General features: G+C 40.8%; 1 protein-coding gene across 1 annotated transcript; it reads right to left on the bottom strand.

The window, feature by feature from the left end:
* Window positions 1-351: 351 nt before the first annotated feature.
* pitx3 (paired-like homeodomain 3) lies at window positions 352-22,538 on the bottom strand. Its single transcript, XM_086122740.1, has 4 exons — window positions 22,347-22,538; window positions 14,809-14,926; window positions 8,219-8,424; window positions 352-1,745 (listed from the first exon to the last, which is right to left on the bottom strand). Exons 2-4 carry the CDS (start codon window positions 14,915-14,917, stop codon window positions 1,185-1,187), a joined length of 876 nt encoding a protein of 291 aa, XP_085978866.1. The 5' UTR covers window positions 14,918-14,926; window positions 22,347-22,538; the 3' UTR covers window positions 352-1,184.
* Window positions 22,539-23,326: the final 788 nt, after the last annotated feature.

Here is a 23,326-nt window from a genome sequence, read left to right on the forward strand (position 1 = left end):
AATTTGTACTTAATCACCTTCGTGATTCGTTCAGATGTAGAAACATGTCAAAAATGACGAGAAAGGGGTCAGCTGTTTTTGATTTTGTAAATAGATATGAACAGGATTTAAATTGTTGTATCGATAGCATGTATATGTTATGTTTAAAGTATATCAATTAACATTTAGGTTATAGCAAATGCCCCAGTGAATAGAATTTACAATTGCTCCAATATGCTCTTATGCATTAACCATCAATCCTAAAATGATTCATTCTTGCACATTGCAATTTGATGACAGCATTGACATGCAGCAATATTTGAGTGAATTGTAATTTCTATGAGAAGCTGTTCTTTTGGTTTGTTCTTTAATGAGACAAAGCAGGCTACATCAGGGGGGGGAAAAAACAGTTTTTTTCTTATAACAACTTCACTCTTACATATATTTGACTGTCACAGACTCCCTTTGTATAACACCACACAAATCAATACAACCAATGGCTTTTTCGTGTTAAAAAGGTTGATGGTACTCCTATTTGTTGCATTGAACTGGATGTTTTCGTAATCCAGTACTGCCCCCCTCTTGCTTGTCTAAATTGGCCTTTGACCTGTAACCTTTCCGCGGGGAACGGAATTCACAACAGAAGTATTAATTTCCCCAAAGGATGTCTCTTTGTACATAAACCCTACGGCTTTGTATTTGAGGAACATGCTTTTGTCATTCTTAAAGTACTGTTTTCATATCTATTGTTCTCACATACAAAACTGAAAAGAGTCTGTTATATACATCCAAGACATTTTCCAACATTAAAACCACAGGTTCCTTATCCTGCGGTCGAAGCATAAAGAAGATCTACAGCGTGAGTCCAGTTGAAGCCATCTTCATTTCCCCTCGGTCACTAAGTTTACTTTAATAATGCAGTTTAGAAAAATGCCATTTTGAAAGGGGGTGTGGGGGAGATGGGGCGTTGTGTTTGTTTTGTTTTTCAGAAATGCTTGCAGTTGGTCAGTCGGCAAAGTCTCACAAACAATGTGAGTATTCCTTTGCGCCGGGGTGGTCCATCACGGGCATGTCCATTTCTTGTATCAGTTTGGAGAAATTGTCTGCCCCTTTGGCTTCAGTCTGTCAGTCTGCAACGCACTTTTGAGATGGAACTGAAGATATATGAAGCGGGTCACTCGAAAACTGAGAGCGGAGCTTCCTCTTCATACTGGCCGGTCGACAGCATACTGGCAGGGGCTCAGGTTGGACACAGGATTCTGCACAGTGGGATACGTGAAGTTGGTGTGTTGCTTGGCCTTAAGTCGCAGACTAGCCAGACTGGAGTTGCAGGTGTCTCTGTACATATATGGGCCGGCTGTGCCAGCGTATGGGCAAGTGGCTGCCGCTGAGTTGAGTGCCGTTGGGCTGTTGAGATTGTTAAGGTTCCCCAAGTTGTTGAGGCCTGTGCCCGGAACTCCAGCCACCGCCGAGGGCACCATGCTTGAGGCCATGTTCATCGAGGGGATGGAGCTAGGGGGAGAGAACATGGGTTGCGACGACAGGGGGCTTACATTCATCGAGTTAAAGAATGGGAAGCTCTTGGCGGAGAGTTGGCTGCTCGCTAAACTCTTAGTGGCCCAGTTGTTGTACGAGTAACCCGTGTACATATCATCATAAGGTTGCATGAGTCCGTTAAACTGGGCACCAAAGCCATTCTTGCACAATTCGGCCTGTTGGTTCCTCTCCCGCTTTCTCCACTTGGCACGCCGGTTCTTGAACCATACCTGAAGAAATCAAAATAAGAACAAATGTGATGAGTCAAATTTCTTAACCCTCTGAAAAGTTGATTTCGGTTGGAGGAGTTTTATATTTCAATAATTATCAGTCAGAAATGCACAATTTACTCTTGGAGATCAATTCCTTCAATCATAACACTCTGAGGTTAGGTGTCATGACATACAGTACTAGAAAACAAAACAAAAGCGATTTCAAATTCAAGGACATCAAAACACAATATCTTGAATGATTATGTTTAAGTATTATAGTGAAGCTCACACATTTCCATTACGGATATTGTCTAAATCAAGTTTGTGGCAAGCGAAAAACAAAAATAATAATAAGGAAATATAGTGGCAGTAGCTCAGCTGAAGAAATGTGAGTCTTCTTCCCAAGCGAGGGACTAAACATCCAAACTGCTCATCAATTTGGCGTCCCTTCCCTTTCCGTATCCTAGATGTGTGTGTAAACGTTTCATTCTTTGTGTGTATGGCCATCATCACTCATGAGGTCTCTGAGCTCTCGAGCTTGACTTCCTGTGTCTATGTAAATCAGTGGTTCTCAATTATTTTCTGTCATGCCCCCCCCCTAGGAAGAGGAAAACATCTCGCGCCCCCCTCCCCTCGCACGACAATAAATAATATCATTTGTCTATAAAATTGTAAAAGAACACCTTTGCATAACACTGTATCCTTATTAACGTATAAGAGAATGAAAAAAAAGAAATACTGACCAACTTACAACAAAGAATAGCTTTAGTAACTGGAACACTATTTGAGAAACACTGATGTAAATGAACAGACATTTGTGTGACATGCTAACTTAACTGCTAAAGTCGTCCTCACTTCAGTCGACTCATTGAAAATTGCTAGATGGATTTTACGGATTAAGAATTTTTTTTCAGAATTTGTCTGCTAAATCTAGATTGGCATTTTCAAAAGGAGCAGATATTAAATAGCAAATAAGAACGTTACAGGCGTTTTCATGTCTGAATGTCCTATTTGTAAAGCATCCATTCATTTTTTCCAACTAGCAACTTAAATTAAAATGATATTTTTTTCTATCAAACACTTACTAGTCTTTTGGGTCCTCCCTCTTAGTATCAAATCTATTCTGCACGTAAAAGAAACCCATATGACTGAACAACACAAGAGACCATAACCAAAGTGTCATTCGGGGACAAGGTCGATTTGTGTTCTCAATGAATGCAAACATCTGTCTGAAGCCAGCCACCAATCTGACTGGTACCACATTGGTACTCCCTTCCCCATGCTGCAATCCTCTGTAATGTTTTCGCTTGGCTTTGTAATTCTCAAAGAATGTCAGCTGGAATAAAGCATGATTCTAAAGCACATGCACTGGCAATCATGGCACCTCTCCAAAAGCTTCAGTCATTTTGTGGGAAAATATGTCCGTCATTTACACAAGCGCAACAATCACCATGTAATGTAGACTGTAGCGTATGGTTAACCCTTTCAGGGGACAGCGGTTACTAGAGTGGACAGCTATTCACGTTGTTTTCGCTTATATTAATCCATCTTTATAGTTGTGCATCAACCACTACAATGGACCCTTATGTGGGTTGCCATCCACTGCCATTATTTTTTTTGTCATGCCTTAAGACTAATAAAAACACTTGAGAAAAAAAAAATCATGATGTATTTTATTATCTGTGCATGAAAGGGTTAAACAGTCGTGTGGTCGGCATGTTCTTTTTCAAATGGCCCATCATTTCAGTATAAGGGCAGAGGAAAAGTAATACTTTTTATCAAACACATTTTGTCTTGAAATGCTGTTGGCATTTTAATTATAAGACTCTTATGAACACGTTAAAGTGTTGTTTGAGTTGTTTTAAGTGTATTTGAGCCTGTTTTAAAAAATGTAGTTGAATTTCAAAAATTTCTTTTGGAGTAGTCCAATTACTTCACATAGATTGCGGAATTTCAAAATAAATGTGATTGGACAACATTTTTTTTCTGGTAGTCAGGAGGATAAAGCATGGCCTGAGTTAATAAAGACATAAAAAGCAGGAATAGGTAACAAATGTATAATGATGACAATGCTTTGTTTCTGGAACAAATGTATTTATAATTATATGAATATCATTGGTTATGGGGACAAAAATCGTACATTTTGTTTTAGTGCTCTACCACCAAGGGTCTTTACTGTGACACCTCTCATCTCCCTTTGCAATCGAGTTCGATGTATCATTCAATGAACTGACTGGTATTATCGTAACAGAACACCGTTGAGCATCAATATCAGCCTAAAGCTTATGACTTTTCCATCTCACTCAGTGACAGTGGGGGAAACCCCCGCTGGAGAACAGAAGCCACTCAACCTTCACAGTGACTCCAAGGCTATGCTGTTTGAACGTTTCTGAAAAGGGCTAAATGTCAAGGTATTGAGGTTTCTTCTCAACCAAAATCTTTATCCTGCTCATCGTGAGTCAATTATTGCACGCGAATAATACATGATTAATAGTTATGGATGCTATACGCAAGAAAGTTCAAAGCGAATGTTAGTTTTAAAACGTAGGCCAATGCACATAAGGTTTAGGTCACTGGTCTCAAACTCAAGGCCCGGGGGCCAGATCCAGCCCGCCACATCATTTTATGTGGCCCGCAAAAGCAAATCAAGTGTCAACTTCCATGATTGTTGCTAAATTCTAAACCAAAATGTCAAATTGTCATGCGTAATAAACAACGTTGAGATTTTGCAATAGTTTTAAGGCGTTCACACTCACTATAACAATAATTGATCAAAAAACAAAACAAAAATATAGTTGACTGATTCCAAAACCAGTCATCAATTTTTTTTGGTGTGTGTACAAGAATATGATGTGATGATTAAACATTTATTCAGTTTCACTGTTGTAACGCCCCTCCAAGGGAAGACGTAACTCCAAAGTGGCCCGCAACAAAAATTAGTTTGACACCCCTGGTTTAGGTGACGCCAAGACAAACTAGAGATGGGCTTTATTATTTGGAAAATTAAGGATCATAAATATGATTCATATACATATTTATATGATGTACAAAGGGGTTGGAGGACCATTCGCCAAATTATCAGAAATCCAGCTTCGATGGCAGAGTTGTACTGATCAGATAATGTGGCTTTGGGGAGTTTGCGTGAAGTAGTATGTACATAATTTCACATAAAATCCGTTTTAGACATCACAGTAACAGCGACTGACTACAAAGTGGTGGTCAGTGGTTACAGTCAAAAAGTCCACCCCGTTCTGCCTTAATTGCCTCCAAATGGAATTACTCAATATTCAACCTCACAACGCTGACAAAACTGTTCACACTTTTTATGACCATAACTAACATGGAAGACGAAGATTAGAGGTGAATAGATTGTGAAATGATTTCATTCAGATATAATGGTGCTATCACACCTCTAAGATTCATTCATTCATTTTGCAAACTGCTTTATCCTCACTCGGTTCGCGGGGGGTGCTGGAGCCTATCCCAGCTGTCTTCGGGCAGGAGGCGGGGGACACCCTGAACCGGTTGCCAGCCAATCGCAGGGCACACAGAACCGGACAACCATCCGCGCTCACACTCAGACCTAGGGACAATTTGGAGTGTTCAATCAGTCTGCCATGCATGTTTTTGGAATGTGGGAGGAAACCGGAGGACCCGGAGAAAACCTACGCAAGCACGGGGAGAACATGCAAACTCCACACATGAAGGCCTGGAATTGAACCCAGTACCTCTGCACTGTGAAGTCAACATGCTAACCACTCGACTACCGGGCGGCCTACCTCTAAGATTCTCCTGACTAAATCGATGCTGGCTGTAATTATAAAGTGGCCCTGCAGTCGCAGGCCAGATTCGCATTCCCATCAAGAATGAGAGGGCTTCTCAGCGTACTAATTTTTGGATGTGTGTAGATTAATCCAAATGATCTAGTTTATACACTCAACCTAAATTTAAAAAAAAAAAGCAGGTCAAATGTTTTGTTTTGTTATTTTGGAAACCGGACAGCACAAAATGACATTTAATTCCACTATTTTGTTCCATTGCTCAAAAAAGTGTTTATAAACTTTTTGCTCAACCACATATTGGTAAATTATGCTTCCAGGTGAAAAGCATGTAAAGCTGCTAAAGCATAAGCAGGTGGAACGGATTTAAGAGGCCAATCTGAAATGTGTTGTTCTTTCCGGAAGAACAACTATTAGTGCACACATGGTGACGTTTCATCTCATTAATATGGTTTTGAGCTGAAAATAGCCAAAATAAAAACAAATATTTGTCATTGATCATTGTAGTCTATGTCATGGATTTGATTGGTTGTTACATCTTCCATTGCTATTGTGTGTCTTTTTGCAGTGGCTCATCTACAGTACCTGCATTGCTTTAACCGTTATACATTTCTCATCAACTAGACCTGTGCTATTATACTTTGCCACCCAATTACGGTACCTGGAAAATGTTGGTTAATTTCAACAATGATGTACTGTCCAGACACCACTTTCTATATTTAAAGAACACCACATTTTGAGCTTGCTATGAATATGCCTGTAGACTGACTGTGTTTCATTGGCTGTCGAATCATCCCACGCAAAATCAATGGAGTTAAATCACTCATCTCTCAAATCATCAGTCACTCATAGACCTGGCACATAGAAACTGAGAGACATTAACATTCACTCCAAAAGGCAATTAGGAGTTTTCAATTAACTTAACGTTTGGTGGATATAAAAAATATTTACACCTATGTTTATTATTATTTTTAAATAAAAATGGAGATAAATAATTTTAAAGCATTTTTCCATGACAAATGGAGTTAAAACTTGTGCTGAGTTAAAAAAACATAAACTATTGAGATCATACTACACACGCAGAACATGCAACTTATACCTGTACAACTCAGTTTTCTCAATTGAGTTGTACAGGTTGTAGGTCAAATTTATGGTTGTAACAGTCCGTTATTATCATACGTTATCACGCCACACGGCGGCGCCTCTTTAATTTATCTTGCCAGTGTGACACCTTTTTCCGTAAACTTTTGAAATGGGAATCAAGTGTACCCGACCGCTGAGTAGCGTGAGGTAATTATTTTGTTATGAGTAAAAAGTGTTTGTGGAAAATCAAGAAGTCTTTGCTGCTTTGGCTATCCAACAACACATGTCAAGTTACCTCCTCAGTTTACACCACCGAATGCGAAACGGTGGAAAAAGGTTTTAATTGATGTTTATCTTAAACCTCTGAACATTTGACCAAGTGTCGACTTTTTGTACTCACTGTACATGCCTTGAAAATCAGATGGAAGCCTGAGTACCTGGAGAGAAACCTTGCAAATTGAAAGAGAACATGCAAACTCCACATAATTTCTCAGAACTCACTGTTCCACCAAAGACAACATTACATCTTAAAGTTCAAACAGTGTGCATATAATTCCAAAAAAAAATGTTGCATCACCTTTGCGATGAAATCCCTGAAAGAGGCATCTCTTCGAAAATGACGGCTGTCTGCATAAATATGAATGGATGGTTGAACACAGGTGTTTTTGCCCTGTTCCTGCATTGCATTAAGTGGTGTATCTATTGTGTGTATTGTGTGAATGAATACATATTAGAGCAAAATGACAAGAGAGCAGCCTGGTGGTCGACTGGTTAACGTGTCGGCCTCACAGTGCAGAGGTGCAGGGTTCGATTCCGGCTCGGGCCTTCCGGTGTGGAATTTGCATGTCCTCCCCCGTGATTAGGTGGGTTTTCTCCGAGTACTCCGGTTTTCTCCCACATTCCAAAACATGCATGGCAGGTTAATGGAACACTCTAAATACAAAAGAATCTTTATACAAAGGAAAAGATGTAGTACAGTGATATATGGAAGAAAATGCCATACAGCCTTGTACCTACAGGAGCAGTACAATATGTATCTCTGGGCAAGGCCACGGATGAATGGTCATGGACTGGCCAGATTTGTTGTTCAGCACTGTTCCATAATTTCATAAAATGTTTTATTTGAGACATGATTCAACTGTGAACTGTTTGGGAAAAAATGGGGCCTGTATGATTTGTGTACCAAAGTGAATCAAGTGGTTAAATGAAAGTTAAAAAGCATGGGCTCGCACCAAAAATCCCCATTTGCTCTTCGCATTGACATTCACGAACAAGTGCATATTAGCTAGAATAGGTTACTCAACTCGATAGGTTGCATTTGCCAAAATACGCTTCATCGTCTGACGAATGAAATAATGGTGATAAAATTGCTCAATGGTAAATAGACTGCACTTATATAGCACTTCATCTATAACCATACGTAGTCCAAAATAATTCAGAAAGCCTCAAAAATCACTCTTTTGAAAACTAGACCAGAGTCTACACCGGCACATTGATGCAGCAGCATCAACCTATGGAAAGGTTTCAGCTTAATGTAGCCACCAGATCCTTTCCTGGACCCTGGCCAATGATAGAACCCATATTGGCTGTTAAAATCAGTCCCGATAAATTATCAACGTGCGTACCCACCCTGACCCGTGCTTCTGTGAGATTGGTCCATACTGCAATCTCCTCTCTGGTGCTCATATCAGGGTAGCGGTTCCTCTGAAAGGTGGCCTCCAGCTCCTGGAGCTGCTGGCTGGTAAAGTGAGTTCGCTGCCTGCGCTGCTTCTTCTTCAGTGAGCCGTCATCAGTACTGGATTCATCCAGCTGGTTCGGGTGGGATTTCTCTGTGTCTGCAGTCATGTACAGGAGAGTGTGTCCATTAGTGGAAGACCAGCCATTCCATTAGCAGAGTGACTTAACATGTAAACATTCATGCCTTTTACAACATAGACCTACTTACTACCATATTTAAATAGTATGCAATGAATAAACAGGCGGGGACCAAAATAGGTGCAATAAGTCAAATCCATGAAGTGACTAGACTGTTCATTGTGTGTGCTGGTCTACAGTGCTAAGAAAATGCTGTATAGCGTCTTTAAATATTCCCATGATTTATCAGGTTTGTTCTTCCGTGGAGAAAGAAAAAAAACAGAGTGTGTTACAGCACATTGGCTGGCAATGTCTGACAAAGCCCGTGAGCTTCAGAGTTTTGATAGAAGCCGCTGTATCCCAAACCCATGTGGCTGATTGCCACCAAAGATCAATGGATGGATAAAAATGCACTCATCATGGTCAACAAAACTCACAATATTTTGCATTGTCTTCATGTCACATGGTTGCCTTGTATATTTTGTAACCTATAGGAATCAAAAAACAAGACCAATTCTCACCACAATCTATGTGCAGATATGTAGAAATAGAATAAAAATATTAGGGGAAACTTATTATATTTTTTATTTACTTCATGTTATAACTTTGCCTCATTCATTGGACACATTCCGTAACCTATTGGAAAAAAAAAACATGACCGATTCTCACCCAGATATATATGTGGAGGTCGATAGAAAATATAATCATATTCTGAAACTATAAGAATAATATTAACGTCAGAAGCCTAAGCCTAGTTGCGGTAAGGACAGACTTAAATAAACATCTTTCTCCTGAGCGAGCTCTAGCCTGAATTCATGTCGGGAGATTCACAGAGAAAACTCCAGGATTCAGTTTCAACAACCTAACACAACAGCCAGAAAATGGCAACATACGCGCCTAAAGGCAAAAACTCTCACCCATATGGTGGTTTGTGGGTCTGATTTGAATATGAGTCGGGTTGCGAGATTTTTTTTCATAGGGGTATTGGTCCAAGGTTTGTTTGCCAGGTTTCCAATTTTTTTTCCCCTTATATTTAACACATGAAGGAAAAGGATGCGGACAGAACTGTTTCTCTGATTATCAATAAATTACCCTCAAAAAATATACAAAAATATTTACAAATTATAGTTCCTTCAACCGCCACAACCATCAATTCAATGGCACTATTCATTTCAATGTACAGTAAATCTTTTGCACCGGAGTCGGTGATGGTGTAGTGGTACACTCGCCTGACTTGTGAGTGGGCAGCGCGCGATTGGTTCCCACTCAGTGACGGTATGATTGTGGGTCTGAATGGTTGTTTGACTCTATATGTGCCCTGCAATTGACTGGTGACCAGTTCAGGGTGTCGGCTGGGAAAGGCTCCAGCACCAGGATAAGCAGTGTTGAAAATGGATGGTTGGGTGAATCTTTTGCACCAGTGGGACGCTTCTGCCGGGTTTCCAAAACATTTAGCGGCAGCATTGATTTTTGAGTAAAGCTGCGGGTATACATGGTCTATACAAAAAAATAAAAATTAAAACATTTTTAAAAAACATACAGTACACAAGGCATTACATTCGCCTGAAAATATTAACAAGGCTGTTTCAAAGGAAGAGTGATCGCTGGATGGTTATTCTGACAATGAATCCGAGCATGCTGTCGTGAACCATGGCATGTCACATTCCCCCAGTGTGAACTGTTTACTTTACTGTAAAATCGTGAGAATAACCAGAGTAATGACTCATTGGGAAGCGCATGAAAGATAGGGTTAGAAATCGGGAGTCTCCCTTGAACGTCTGAATCTGGAAAGTTGGCAAGTATGAAGTAGTATTTAAAAAGTAACAAATATAATTACAGGCGGCCCGGTAATCGGTGGTTAGCACGTCGACTTCACAGTGCAGAGGTACCGGGTTCAATTCCAGCTCCGGCCTTCCTGTGGGGAGTTTGCATGTTCTCCCCGTGCTTGCGTGGGTTTTCTCCGGGTCCTCCGGTTTCCTCCCACATTCCAAAGACATGCACTGCAGGCTTATTGAACACTCCAAATTGTCCCTAGGTGTGAGTGTGAGCATGAATGGTTGTTCGTTTCTGTGTGCCCTGCGATTGGCTGGCAACCGGTTCAGGGTGTCCCCCGCCTACTGCCCGAAGACAGCTGGAATAGGCGCCAGCACCCGCCGTGACCAGAGTGAGGATGAAATTGAATGAATGAATGAATAGATATAATTACAAAAAACTCGAGAGCTCCGGACATTGACGACATGCACGCCACATTGCCCTGTGCTGAATGAGGAAATGCCACACTTTAGCAGTCAGTGTCACAACAAGAGGGGAGAAGAGAAGGGACAAGGACTCTACAGGCTACCAAAAGAAGACCCAAGATGGGAGCACTTGCGGTCAGCTCTTCAGCGCCTCTGATGAAAAATGTTACACAATCAAGGCAAGAGCACGTCAAATGGCTGGATAACTAGCTCTGTGGAACTCATACAAGTATGTACCCATGCGAAGGTTTTCAATGTTTATCTCAGCCCTTTTGGTTGCGGCGATATTCAAAGGCAGAAAAAAAAAGGTTGAATGCTCAGACCTTATGGATTATCTGGATCCATATACTTTAATAATAAAATATTGACTTCTTTCCGATGATAAAACAGATGTATTACTTTGTTGGTCCATCAATCACCCAAATGCAGTCGTTCTGTTTTCTTTAGTACTGATAAACAAACTAGATTTTACAGTCTATCATCAGACAGCACAGCTGCGCTCCAGCAGAAAACCTGGTGTATCCTGATTTTCATGCCGATGCAATCCTTGATGTGCTTGTTTGGGACTTTGGATCAACTCTCTGCGCCTTGCTGGGAGTTCTGACGTGCCGAAGGCATTTCCTTCAACGTGTACCTGACAATTTCATAGCTGAAAGTACTCTAAACCTTATTCCTGGAACCATATCTCACTATTGCTGCAGGCAGGGAGGCAGATTCTGAGCTGAATGGAAAAATGATGCATTTCATTCATAAATATGACAACTATGTGCATCGAACTCTTTGAATCATTGCTGACCTCAATTCATTGAATGCATTACAATTATCATCTTTATTTTATTTTATTTTTTATAAATCAACCCACTGCCTGCGGCACAGGTGCGGGGGATGGCGGGGGGTGCAGGCCTGGGGCTGGAAGTGATCGGTCTCACATGGGCATGTACACAGGGTGGAAGGCAGTATCCAAGTGCCCATTTCACAGATCTCTGATCTCCCTCATGCCAATTTTACATCATCTGCCCATGGAGGTCTGCTTGCGCTTACTTACAAACGCACTTTATCTCCTCAGTTTCTCCATCCACCATGGCAGGGACTGGGAGCCGTAAATTCAGTCCTCTGTATTCACGCCTACAATGGCGCCCTTTTTGAAATGTGGCACTCACTACACCCACTTGCATAGCTCTACCAGTATACCAATACTTGTTCTCGCCCACCTCTGCTCGGATTTAGACTGTGCCCAGTGCAAGATTTGTACTAAGCATGAAAAACGAGCCCTTTTGGGCTTTGTTGTAAAACATCACTTCTGTTGCTCTTGATGACTTTAGCAAGTGACGAGCATGTGAAAAACATCTTAAAATTGTATCCGAAATGTTTCTACCTTTGGACTAGTTCATGGCAATTACGTTCAGAGATGTGCGGAAATACGGAGTGTATCTGTCGCCCAGCACAATGAGTGTAGGGGACCACACATCCATGTTATGTCTGCCAGGACTCTACCAGATTTGGCTGCCGCTGCTATGAGGACCTCACAGAAAGAAGTGAAATTAGTTGGCCAGCTAATCCTGTGGATCAGGCTTTTGTGACTGGGGCAGGTTGGGCTCTGTTTGGTGAGGGTTTAACTCTCTGGGAGCGGCCCGAAATCATCAGCAGGGTTTAAAAACAGACTCCACAGGGCCACCAGCAAAACCAATAAGAGCCAAGCTGTGGCTGTTATCTGGCAGTAAACTGACACTGGCTAAGCTGTCACTTAAGGCCAAAGTCTAAAACACAATACAGAGGAAAGGGCAGCCCTTTTTAGAGCAACGCGCTTCCCAACAATGGGAGCAATCTGACTGATAATGTGCTGACAAACCAGACTTTTTTCCAGGTCAGCTTCACGGAGGAGTTTATTATGCAAGGCTTTTAAACAAATAACCTAGCTCATGTAATCTTCTGACTGAAAATGTACTTTCACAATATGCATGGACCTAGAAAAAAAATTACGTCATTTGACACTCATTCATCTATTAAAAAAAAAGAAAAAAAGATGAGAGCCTCTGTTGCCTGCCCTGCAGGAAATAGTAACACAACTTATTTTAATAAGTTTAAATTTATTTATTATTATAAAAACATTCATTAAAATTGCAGTTGATGTAATTACATTCGGGCAGCAGATAATGAGGCCAACATTTGAACATTCACTTTTAATTTTTCTTTGTTGATGATGTAGAAAAAAAAGACAATTTATTTCTATCTTTATTTTTAATTCAAGTGTCTGGTACATGGTGTAAGAAATAATACAGTGTACTCGCATTCTGTGGTATAGCAGAATGCCCATGATTATTTTATTATTTGTCATGAGTGCAATTTGTAAATTCATACATTAACACGAACTAATTATGCTCTTCAGACAGGTATCCTTAAATTGATTTTTGTGTCACTCTGTCCATCAAGGATATGTTCCATGTCTTTTCTTTGTGGCCAGTGCCCTTTGTGGGACTTTTGAAAACGAATGAACGCTTGTTGTTGTTGTGTCGGTAATGTTAAAGTAATGTCAAATGTGTGGTGGTGTGCTTCAGCCCAGAATAGTTTGACTTTGAGACTGAATTGTTAGGGTGTCAAACCATGCATTGCCTACGTTAGCAATTATGTTAATCTCCCTAACTCGTGGACACAACTACCATTATGCGTTCTTGCAAAAGTTCATGAGATTCAAAACAAGAAATATAAAACACGATGAAGCTCCGTTTTATCGAATAATGTTCTCTTTACAAGTTCGCTATTATCGTATGTGACGATACTAAATGCATTTCTGCTGAATACCAAGGTGGCCTGCGCGTGCAGACAACCCAAGTTAGTTATTCTTCTGTATTATTCCGCAGAACTTTTGACATAAATTATTCGATTTGATATCTCCTTGTGCTCAGCTCCAAACATGAGTCACGCGCTATCACAGACAAGGAGGTTTCCTTCTGTCAGACGCGCTCCCGATAATACTTTTATTTTGCTTTTAAAACACAACGTCAAGTATAATCGGATGTAAACTGGGCGAATTACTATTCCCTAACCAATATTATCTGATTTGTCGTCGAATATATTACTTTCTTTAAAAAATATTTACAATAACACCAGATCAAACCGAACGGGACACCGTGTGTATACTGCACTCCCGCAAGCTCTTTTGCGACTAAATTCCATATTCGGAGTCGCTAGAAATACCTTGTGCTTTATTGGCCATCACCTGACCACGAGAGAGACCACAAACAATGGAGTGTCCAATTATTGAGGATTAGGGGATATGTGCGTGGCTCATGCTTTCCGGGCGCATTTAATTCCAGTCTATGTATTTACAAGCAAGATAAATAGCGCGTATTTATCATGGGCTGTCATTACACTACGTCGCTGGATGGATTTATAATAATAATTATTATTATTATAATAATAATAATAATATAGTATAATAATAATCCAGGGTATGACACCTTTGTCTGAACTGGCCCACTGAATATCATCACATCCGCTAAATAATTCAACGCTCTGCAGTTAATTCCAAGCAGAAGTGTGAGGACAAACTGAATTGAATTGACTGGGGAATAAGGAAAATTAGTCATAATGTGCACGTAGCATTTTATACGACAATGGACCAAATCTGGTTCAATTGGAATTTGATTTCCCCCAGCCATTCAATGCAGAAATTTGTAATCGTGAGATCTCACTACATTTATTTTATTGCTCTTGCATTATTTCTTAATTATTTATGATGAACGCAAAATGAGAATGGCAGTGGCGTTTTAGTTGGGCATCCATCCGTTTCCGATGTCCCGCATGTTATGATAACTGGCACATACCCCAGATTACGTGGGGCACAACAAAACCCCAAGTATGACAGTTAGCGTTTTTACATATAATTTTATTTCTGAATTAACACTAATCACCGCGTGTTTACGTTCATGGCGATAACAAACATGGGATAATCATCATATTTTCATTAATTATTCATGCAAATAGCGCTGTTTTTTGTATCTAAACTGTGGTTTATAATACACCTTGTATTATTTCTAAAATGCTACACTTTTGCAACAGTTTTTTAAATTTTAATTTTTTACTTTTTTAATGGACCCAGATTCAATTCAGCAGTGTAAGGGTACTTACCACTACTCTCTTGGCCTTTACATCCCTGGTCGTGCTGCGGAGTTCCAGAGTCGGAGAGCGACAGCGCCGGGCTGCGGGCATCGCTATCCGTCAGGAGGTTAAAATCCATAACCAGGCTCTGCACACGGACACGCAAAATACACGTTGAATGCACACTGTCAACTATTGGTTTAAGATTTAGCGAGGTACACTATCCGTCACCATTTTTTCTACATTTGGCATTAACTCAATCACTTCCAGCCGTCCCATTGTTTTGTTATTGATCGAGCTGCCTGTCAACGGCACTGAACGAGTTCAAAATAAATCAATCAATAGACACCATCATTATTATTATTAATATTACTCTTATCATTATTATTATTATTATGACTATTATTATTACTATATAACGTTGTTGTTCATTTTACCAATAAATTGTTGACTGTTTCCACTTCCACTTTGTGGTGACGTCATGAACACAGCGAGACCTTTCAGTGACTATTTTAGGCTAACATGGAAAGCAATTTATTGCTGTTGGATTTCAAGACCAATTGGCAAGCTGATGAGACATCTTTCACATTGCTCCCAAAATAACTAATGGTTAATTTTATTTATTGCAGCGTACTTAACACCTTGAATACATGGGCTTTGGGGATGGCAAGTGTTGTATGGAAAATGCACTACGATATGAAGTGCAATGTGTGCAAAGTCTTAAATGCTGTATACCACTCCCCCCCCCCCCCCAAAAGACACAAAATCTGTTTTATAATACAAACAATAGCAACTTGGGGGCGGGGGTGTCACCTCAAGTCAACCTTGTCACAATTTACCCTCTTTTCCATGCATAAATGTTGAGGTTGTATTTCAACCTCTACCAGATATTTGGATATGGGCAGTCTCTGTGTGGCAGTAGGGTTGTGGTTACAGCTTTCTTACTTAGAAGTAGTAAATTTAGATTCCAGGAAAGGCTGGACTGTATTTGTCTCCGCCTCCAACCATCCAGCCCCACTGCTGTAGAGATGGCACTACACCACTGTGATTGCAGGCCATGCTCTTGGCCATGTGTATGTCCTCATCCCCACATACAGCTCCCATGGTACACAGAGGTGGGGGTAATTTAAGGTTCACTGCGCTCTGAATTTATACACACACACACACACACACACACACACACACACACACACCTTATTTTGACCTTTGACCCAAAGAAAACTCATGTTTATATGAATGATTGCATATGTCTAATCCAATATTTCTTTGGGATTAAATGGACAAATTATTGGGCGTTTTGCCCTCATAAACATCCCACATAGTTAACATGGAAGTAAATATCAACCCATTTGAAGCTTTCAGTCTTCAGGGAAGACTTTGTTCTTTTAAGATATTTTTAGACGCCCTATCAAGTGTTTGAGGGAATATATGTCACGTTTTTCCATACCAAACTCGTCCACTTTTCTTTGTGCACTGGGGCACAGTCACGTTGGAACAGAACACTGTTGCCACAATTGGAAATGTCAGGGGAATTAAGTGGTCTAGTCCACCGATGACTAATTACCATAGAGGTGTTTTCGTTTATTCATTCATTCATTCATCTTCCGTACCGCTTGATCCTCACGAGGGTCGCGGGGGGTGCCGGAGCCTATCCCAGCTGTCTCCGGGCAGTAGGCGGGGGACACCCTGAATCGGTCGCCAGCCAATCGCAGGGCACACAGAGACGAGCAACCATCCGCGCTCACACTCACACCTAGGGACAATTTAGAGTGTTCAAACAGCCTGCCACGCATGTTTTTGGAATGTGGGAGGAAACCGGAGCACCCGGGGAAAACCCACGCAGGCCCGGGGAGAACATGCAAACTCCACACAGGGAGGCCGGAGCTGGAATCGAACCCGGTACCTCTGCACTGTGAAGCCGACGTGCTAACCACTGGACTACCGGGCCGCCTGTTTTCGTTTAATTGTGTCTATATAGGTGTCTATGGCTATGAGACAGCCAATTGCCAAACAGGCAATCTTTGCAGGGTGACACCACCTCTCGCTCAATGTCATCTGGAATAAAGTTCCGTTGCCTTCTAAAACCCTGCACAAGATCAACACCATCCAGAATAGATGGTTGGATACGCCCACCGCCTTTTGAACATCACTCCACAATATGTATACTGTACTCATACCTGTCAATTTTTCGGAGCGCCAACCTGTATAAACTACCAAAAAAATCCTTATAACATACCAAAGCAGCAGAAAAAAAACCCACGAAATTTTCAATGATATTTATTGTAGATCTCCATAATACAATGTCTGGTTAATGTCTAATCATCATTCTACTTAGTGGCATTACTGTGTTCAGAGTTGTATTCCTGCGTTACTTTTTTCACCAACTCCAAAAGCAAACAGAACTACCTGTTAGGGGGGGAATAACGGAAATTTTTAGAATCCGTATGATTTGTGCGATACGGACATATACGTAAGATTCACCACAAAATCCGTATGAACTATGGCTAAACCGTATGAGTTGACAGGTATGTGTACTTCACATCAGGGTTGCCCATTGCGTCGCTCGCGACCAATAGCTCGCCAATTGTTGGTCGATTGCATGGCATTAACTCAAGTCACACAGACCTCCCTTTTTTTGCTATTGATAGAGCTGCCTGTCAACGCAGAAAACGATTTAACAAAGATAATAATAATAATAATAATAATAATTAAACACTCTCCTCTCATCCGTTCTGAAATTTGTCACTTGATAGACAGAAAGGGCAGCCAGTCATATCGCTGTTGCATCCCTCACCACGCATGCAAGGACGCTAACTTTCAAAACTAGCTGTTTCCATTTTGTTCTGTCGCCACTCAACTTATAATAATAAAGTATAAAAATGATTAATGGGACCAGGTAAGCCAAGTATTTCCAGAAAGAGAGAGGGAAGGATTTTTGTTTTGCGGTGGACTCCATTGCGCGGCGTCTCCGACTTGCCGCTGAGCGGGCGGGCCAGGGGGAAGCAGACGAGGCGCTCGGGCGTGCGCTCGCGGTTTCCCCAGCACTGGAGAATGACGTGCAGGATGGAGAAGACGTCCACCCGGGTACCCTCCCGTGGCGTGTCACGGCTATCAGTTGGTGTGCTGTTGGTGGGGTTGGCGACTGGCTGACGGGTATGTTAAGCCGGTCGGTCCGCCCCGGGCGCTTGCCGAAGGAGGGAATGTGGAGCAGGATTTTCGGGCCATTGATAAAAACATTAAGTCCAAATACCCGTTCCAATATTACTGAGGTTCATTGGGAGGTGTGTGAAAGGCTTGTTAGCAGCAGGTCCTGTCCAGACTCCGTCGCCTGGCTGATTTCATTCACCGCAACTCATCAGAATTAAGTAAGGATAGAAAATGTTCGATTCATGTTGTGCAATCTGTATTCATGCACTTATGCAAAGCACATCAATACATATTGTATCTAGAAATAATTCTAACTGTATTTTTAAATAATTAAATAGATCGCTTGGACTTGGTCTTTTAATAAATATTTTCCATGCTGAAACACTGTGGGCATCCTGCTTTACATTACAAACACATCATTGAACCGACTCCAGTGTGGGACCCCCTCACAAACGAGATGTGTCATATCAAGGTTTTTTGGGTTTTTTTTTTTTTTTTTTTACCACAATAAGAAAATAATTTTCAACAGTTGCCCCCAGTCTCGCAAAATGGGTATCATTTTTTGGACAGAGTGCAAAAATGGCTTGGAACAAAGAAAATGTGATTTTTTTCCTGAAAAGTACTTCACATTCTTTGGATTGATTTCACAGCAACCAGCTACAAATGAGATTTTACCTTTTACATGTAAAGTGACACGACTAAGTTATTTTTACAATGAGATCCAACTGTACATTAAAGTCGAAAGGAAATAATCTAGTGTTGGAGAGACATCAATAAAGTCAGATCTCCTTATCTTTGAATAGAACATCTGCATCCCTGTTGATGCATATATGAAATGGTATTAAACCATATGTCATATTTTTAAAAAAGAAGTTATGACCTTTTGCAGCATAACGTATCAGGCTCTGCAATCTTAAATCTGTAAACCACATTTAGTGACAATTCATGAAGCGGTTCAGATAATGGATGGATGAATTTATATTTCCTGTATCATATGCTTTCTGACTCAATTTAAGTTAAAAGTGTCTTTCCGAAGCGAAAAGATATTTAAAGTTACAGGATGAGCTTTTATTACGCCTGCGGCTGAATTATTTTGATGTGATCACTGACGGGATTGTCACGAAAGGTTTATGTGATTACAGAGAATGGACAAAAAATATGACACTTGAATACAAAGTGAACAACATGATGCATTTAGAGCAACTGCATATACATTTACTTGTAGCCACTCTGCATAAGCATGCTGATGCGTTTAATAAAACAGAATACTGTACCGTATGTGTGAAATCTGAGACGTGAACCTCAACACTGCAAACATTTTGTGGAGATTATGATGCGAGAGAATTGCATCTGTTTTCCATTGCGCATTCGTGAGAATTATCATCGCCTTTCAGAAAAGATGAGAAGACTCCAAAATTGGTTTTCAAAGCCATGGGCTATAAGTCCTTTCTTGGGAAAGAACATTTGAGGCTGTATAAGGTCATAAACTCCTAGTAGAGAGATTAGCTTTGTAAGCGCACTGCCTTAGTGTGGTGGCTTTGGATTAATGGGCTCCTGATACAGAATGGTGGGTTAAAATTGATTTGGGGTTCAGAAAGCTCCACTTTGCCTTAATTGTTCACATACATGTAAATAGTGCATCAGAGTGACATTCATTTTGTTTTGAACATACACGCAGTATTTTTAAAGTACTGTATCACTCAAATAGTATATGATCAGTATAACTAAAAAGAAAATGCACAGCTATGGTGCTTGTGAAACCATCTCATCTGGTTCCCATCCCGTGAACCAAGTGTAAAAATACAAACACTCTAAATTTAAATGAACTAGTTTGAATTGTAAAATGGAGTCCTCAGGTGATCTTCCTTGGATAGAGTATATGTCCTCTGTGCTAAAACCAAAGTTTACAATTCGGTCCAAAAAAAACGAGCCCCTTTTTGAAGGAATTCAGTCAGTAATTTGTCATTTGTAAGAAAGAAATGCAGCGCCGCACTACCCAAACTCTTTAGCCAGGGTTTTTACCAGGCAACAACGACTACTTTCTTTTTTTTGAGGAGAGGGGTGTGTAATTTGATTGTAATACAACCCAGAAGGGCGATATATATCTGACAGTGATGGATGGCCAGACAGAGTGGTGTCAATGTGGTGCTGAGAGGCCCACCGGCTTGGCACTGCCAGTCATTTTGTCCAGAACAAGGTGTCAGCACCCTAACGCCTCCTCCCTCCCCATTCCTGCCTGCACTTCCCAGCCTATACACACGCCAGGGGGGCCACTTGACAATATTTCCAAAATCAAGATCCTTCTACACCCAGCTACCCTCCCCTCCCGCTAATGACCAACAACCTGCCACAAAGGCTAACAAGGTGCGTGACTGTAGAACTGAAATGTGCACTTCACTTGGGAGGTTAATGACAGTGCAGTGTCCATGTAATATTAAAAAATAATAATATTGCAAGCATGTGGGTGACTTTTCTCTTGATGCCGGGGGCATGTTCGTCTAGCTAGATGAATATTCGATTTGCGTTGGCTGTGCTCATTAGCATAAGCAGTATGCCAGTAACACCGATCTCATTTGAAATATATATGAGGATGGTGAAAATAATAAAAAAAGATAATAAAGGATGTAAAAATCCGCTCATATTTCGGGAGATTGCCCGGTCCATCTGGCGGTCCGTTGTGCAGGATGTTCGCATTTGCACGGACAGCAGCTATCAGCGCGGGAATTATTCATAAACGCGTCGAGAATTAATTCTAGGGATTAAGAGTTGATTAAGATGTGTGTCACTTTGCTGTCTGAGAACTTATTAAGGGCCTCCTTGAAGAGACGGCAGATGGAATTTCGGTCCAATGTTTGTAGATGTTAATTCGGGCCCTCCTATAACACTCATTTGCATATGATTGAAGGAGGCCGAGACCTGCACAATCAAACACTACCTCCAAATAACTGACTGAGGACGTCCGTACTTACGCTCCTATTTTAGATAGTTTGTCACAGAAATAAACGTTAGTTCTTTCACGTGTGAAAATTGCCGTGAAGAACGACGTATCATGGCAAATTCATTGGTTTTTTTTTCTAAACATTTTAATTTATCTTTACTTCTCCGCTTGCACGACGACAACAAATTCCTATACAGTAGGTTAGTTTTCAATTATAAATGTATGCTTTCAATTGTAAATGTATGCTTATTTTAGCCAATTTGCATTGGCGGAATAAACACAAACAAAACAAGAACAAAAAAAAAATACAAAAAATGTTTTCTGAATCCGAATCTAATGTGTGTGTGTGTATATATATAATGACATATTGAAGTTTTAAAACTCATGTTTAAATTAAGGAAAAGAAATAATAAATTAGGCCTACTATTGATTGAATGAATAGGCCTACATGTAATACATTATTTTATTTTTTAATTTTAAATTATTTTCGCGTGTATCACTGTCACTTCAGCAGGCTGCGTTCTCCCACGGCAGCAAAACCACAAAAAAAAAAAAGAACGGCACTGCCTCCAAACGTTTAACTAAGTTAACATTGCCGTGTGTCGTTTCTGGGAGGCGAGCGCAATATTGTAAACTAGATTTGATTTGTCGTCTATCTGATTTCTTTTTGTTGTTGTTTTTGTAGAGATTCTGATTGTCAAATTGAAAATGTAAATGTGGTCAACAATAACAATAGTTTACTGAAACAGATGATCATATACCAGGCAGTAGATCATGAAACAATACCGAAATGTTTGTTTCTATTCGGCAAATCTCATTTCCAAAACGTTTGATCAAACGGGTTTTATTTCTTTTACATTCAAAAAATAAATATAAAGTCTAAATGTATCGTATCTGTTTTAATCTAATCCTCGAAAATAATGATGAGGTAATGACGTATTTTAAAATATATTTACCTTAACAGAATACTTTTTGAAAATTGATAGTGAACTTCGACTTGTTTATTACTCGCGCGGCTGTGCTGTGTAGGGAGGGGCGGGTAGGGAGGGGGCTTATAGAGCAGTGTCTCTTGTGGCCCCGCAACCACCTGCCACCTATCAATTTTGGACCCCGAAATATTTTTCACAGACTTGTCTGCCTCTGGGAAGTCAGTGTGTATTTCCGATGGAGTAATAAAATAATTTCAATTAATTTGCGCTATAAATTGCAGGCAGTTCATTTTCAAATGCAAGAACAAATCAATATCAACTTTGGTCCATTGCATTTAAAATAATGATCTGCTTTAAAAAAATAAAGGTAGTTTGATTTTATTGTGGATTTTCTGTCTGTGCCCTATAAGAAGTTTAATTCAACACAGATCATCTGTTAAATCGACTAAATGGCGGAAACATGCGGAGTCATTTTCATGTCTGCTTTTCGGAAAACGTGCACGAGAAGAACAAGTTCTCGACAGGCAGGGAAAAGTGCGGCTGCGAGCACTTACATCCAATCCCGGTCAGGTTATATTAATCCGTAGAGAAGGCAAAGAGCTTTGCTGCTGGCCGCTGGCTGTCCTGGCTTCAGGTGTGACGGTGACATGGACAAAAAGTTCATCGGTTTGTCAAAAAGTCACAAAAGCTAGTCGAGAGTCGGTGAGTGAGTCTCTTTCCTCACAGTTTGTCTCCCCTCTGTGCTGTCATGTAGACTGCAAGAACAGTGCGGTTGGATCCCACACACAATGTAGGGGTGGGCAGAGAGGGTGGGGGCTGCGTTCATACGAAATATTGTGTGTGTGACAGCGAGGTCCACTAAAGGACGGCCCCCATATCTCCGGACGCTCTCCCTCACTCACCCAGACAGGCACACGCACACACATGCACACACACGCGCATCACACACGCGCACACACACAGCAACACACACAGACACGCACACACACACACACAGACACGCATGCGCGCGACCGCGCAAAGTCCCTTATCCCCCCCCCCCCCCCCCCCAATTGATACGGAATTGCTGATAGGCTATTTGCTGCAATGTAACAAAAATGGTTACCAGGAAGTGAGATGGGTTGGACTCCACAAAAGAAGACCGGCATGCCACGAAGCCATCCAAATCACGGGAGATTCATAGCTCAGAATTTGGGTACAATGGCAACGTGACCATTTTGAGCTAGCAAGGGAAGGGAAGGGCTATTGTCCTTGTGAGTATCATGCAATGGATGACAATAGTCTGATGAACAAACCAGAAGTCATCTAACAAAACAAAAGGAAGAGTGAAGCAGTGAATGAAATGGTTAGTTGCTAATGCAAGGAAAACCTGGACGTGGCCAGTGATTCTTACACACAAAATGTTGGATGTTGCCTCCCTCAATTCCTTCGCCTATTTTGGTCATAGTGATGTGTTTACTTGTAGTTTTGGAATGGAAATGGAAATGTGAAATATTATGAAAATTAAAAAAAAGAGAATGTATGGTTATCAAAA

This window comes from Hippocampus guttulatus, chromosome 10 (assembly GCF_054856545.1).
Source record: "Hippocampus guttulatus isolate MCC_2025c chromosome 10, RoL_Hgut_1.0, whole genome shotgun sequence".
Taxonomy (NCBI): domain Eukaryota; kingdom Metazoa; phylum Chordata; class Actinopteri; order Syngnathiformes; family Syngnathidae; genus Hippocampus; species Hippocampus guttulatus.

What these genes read in the sequence shown, in the direction of transcription:
- pitx3 (XM_086122740.1), bottom strand. Translation starts at nt 14,917, where the DNA reads ATGGATTTTAACCTCCTGACGGATAGCGATGCCCGCAGCCCGGCGCTG. An exon ending in TAAAGGCCAAGAGAGTAGTG is followed by an intron (nt 8,425 to 14,808) that starts GTAAGTACCCTT and finishes ACATGACTGCAG; the next exon opens with ACACAGAGAAATCCCACCCG. An exon ending in TCACAGAAGCACGGGTCAGG is followed by an intron (nt 1,746 to 8,218) that starts GTGGGTACGCAC and finishes TGATTTCTTCAG; the next exon opens with GTATGGTTCAAGAACCGGCG.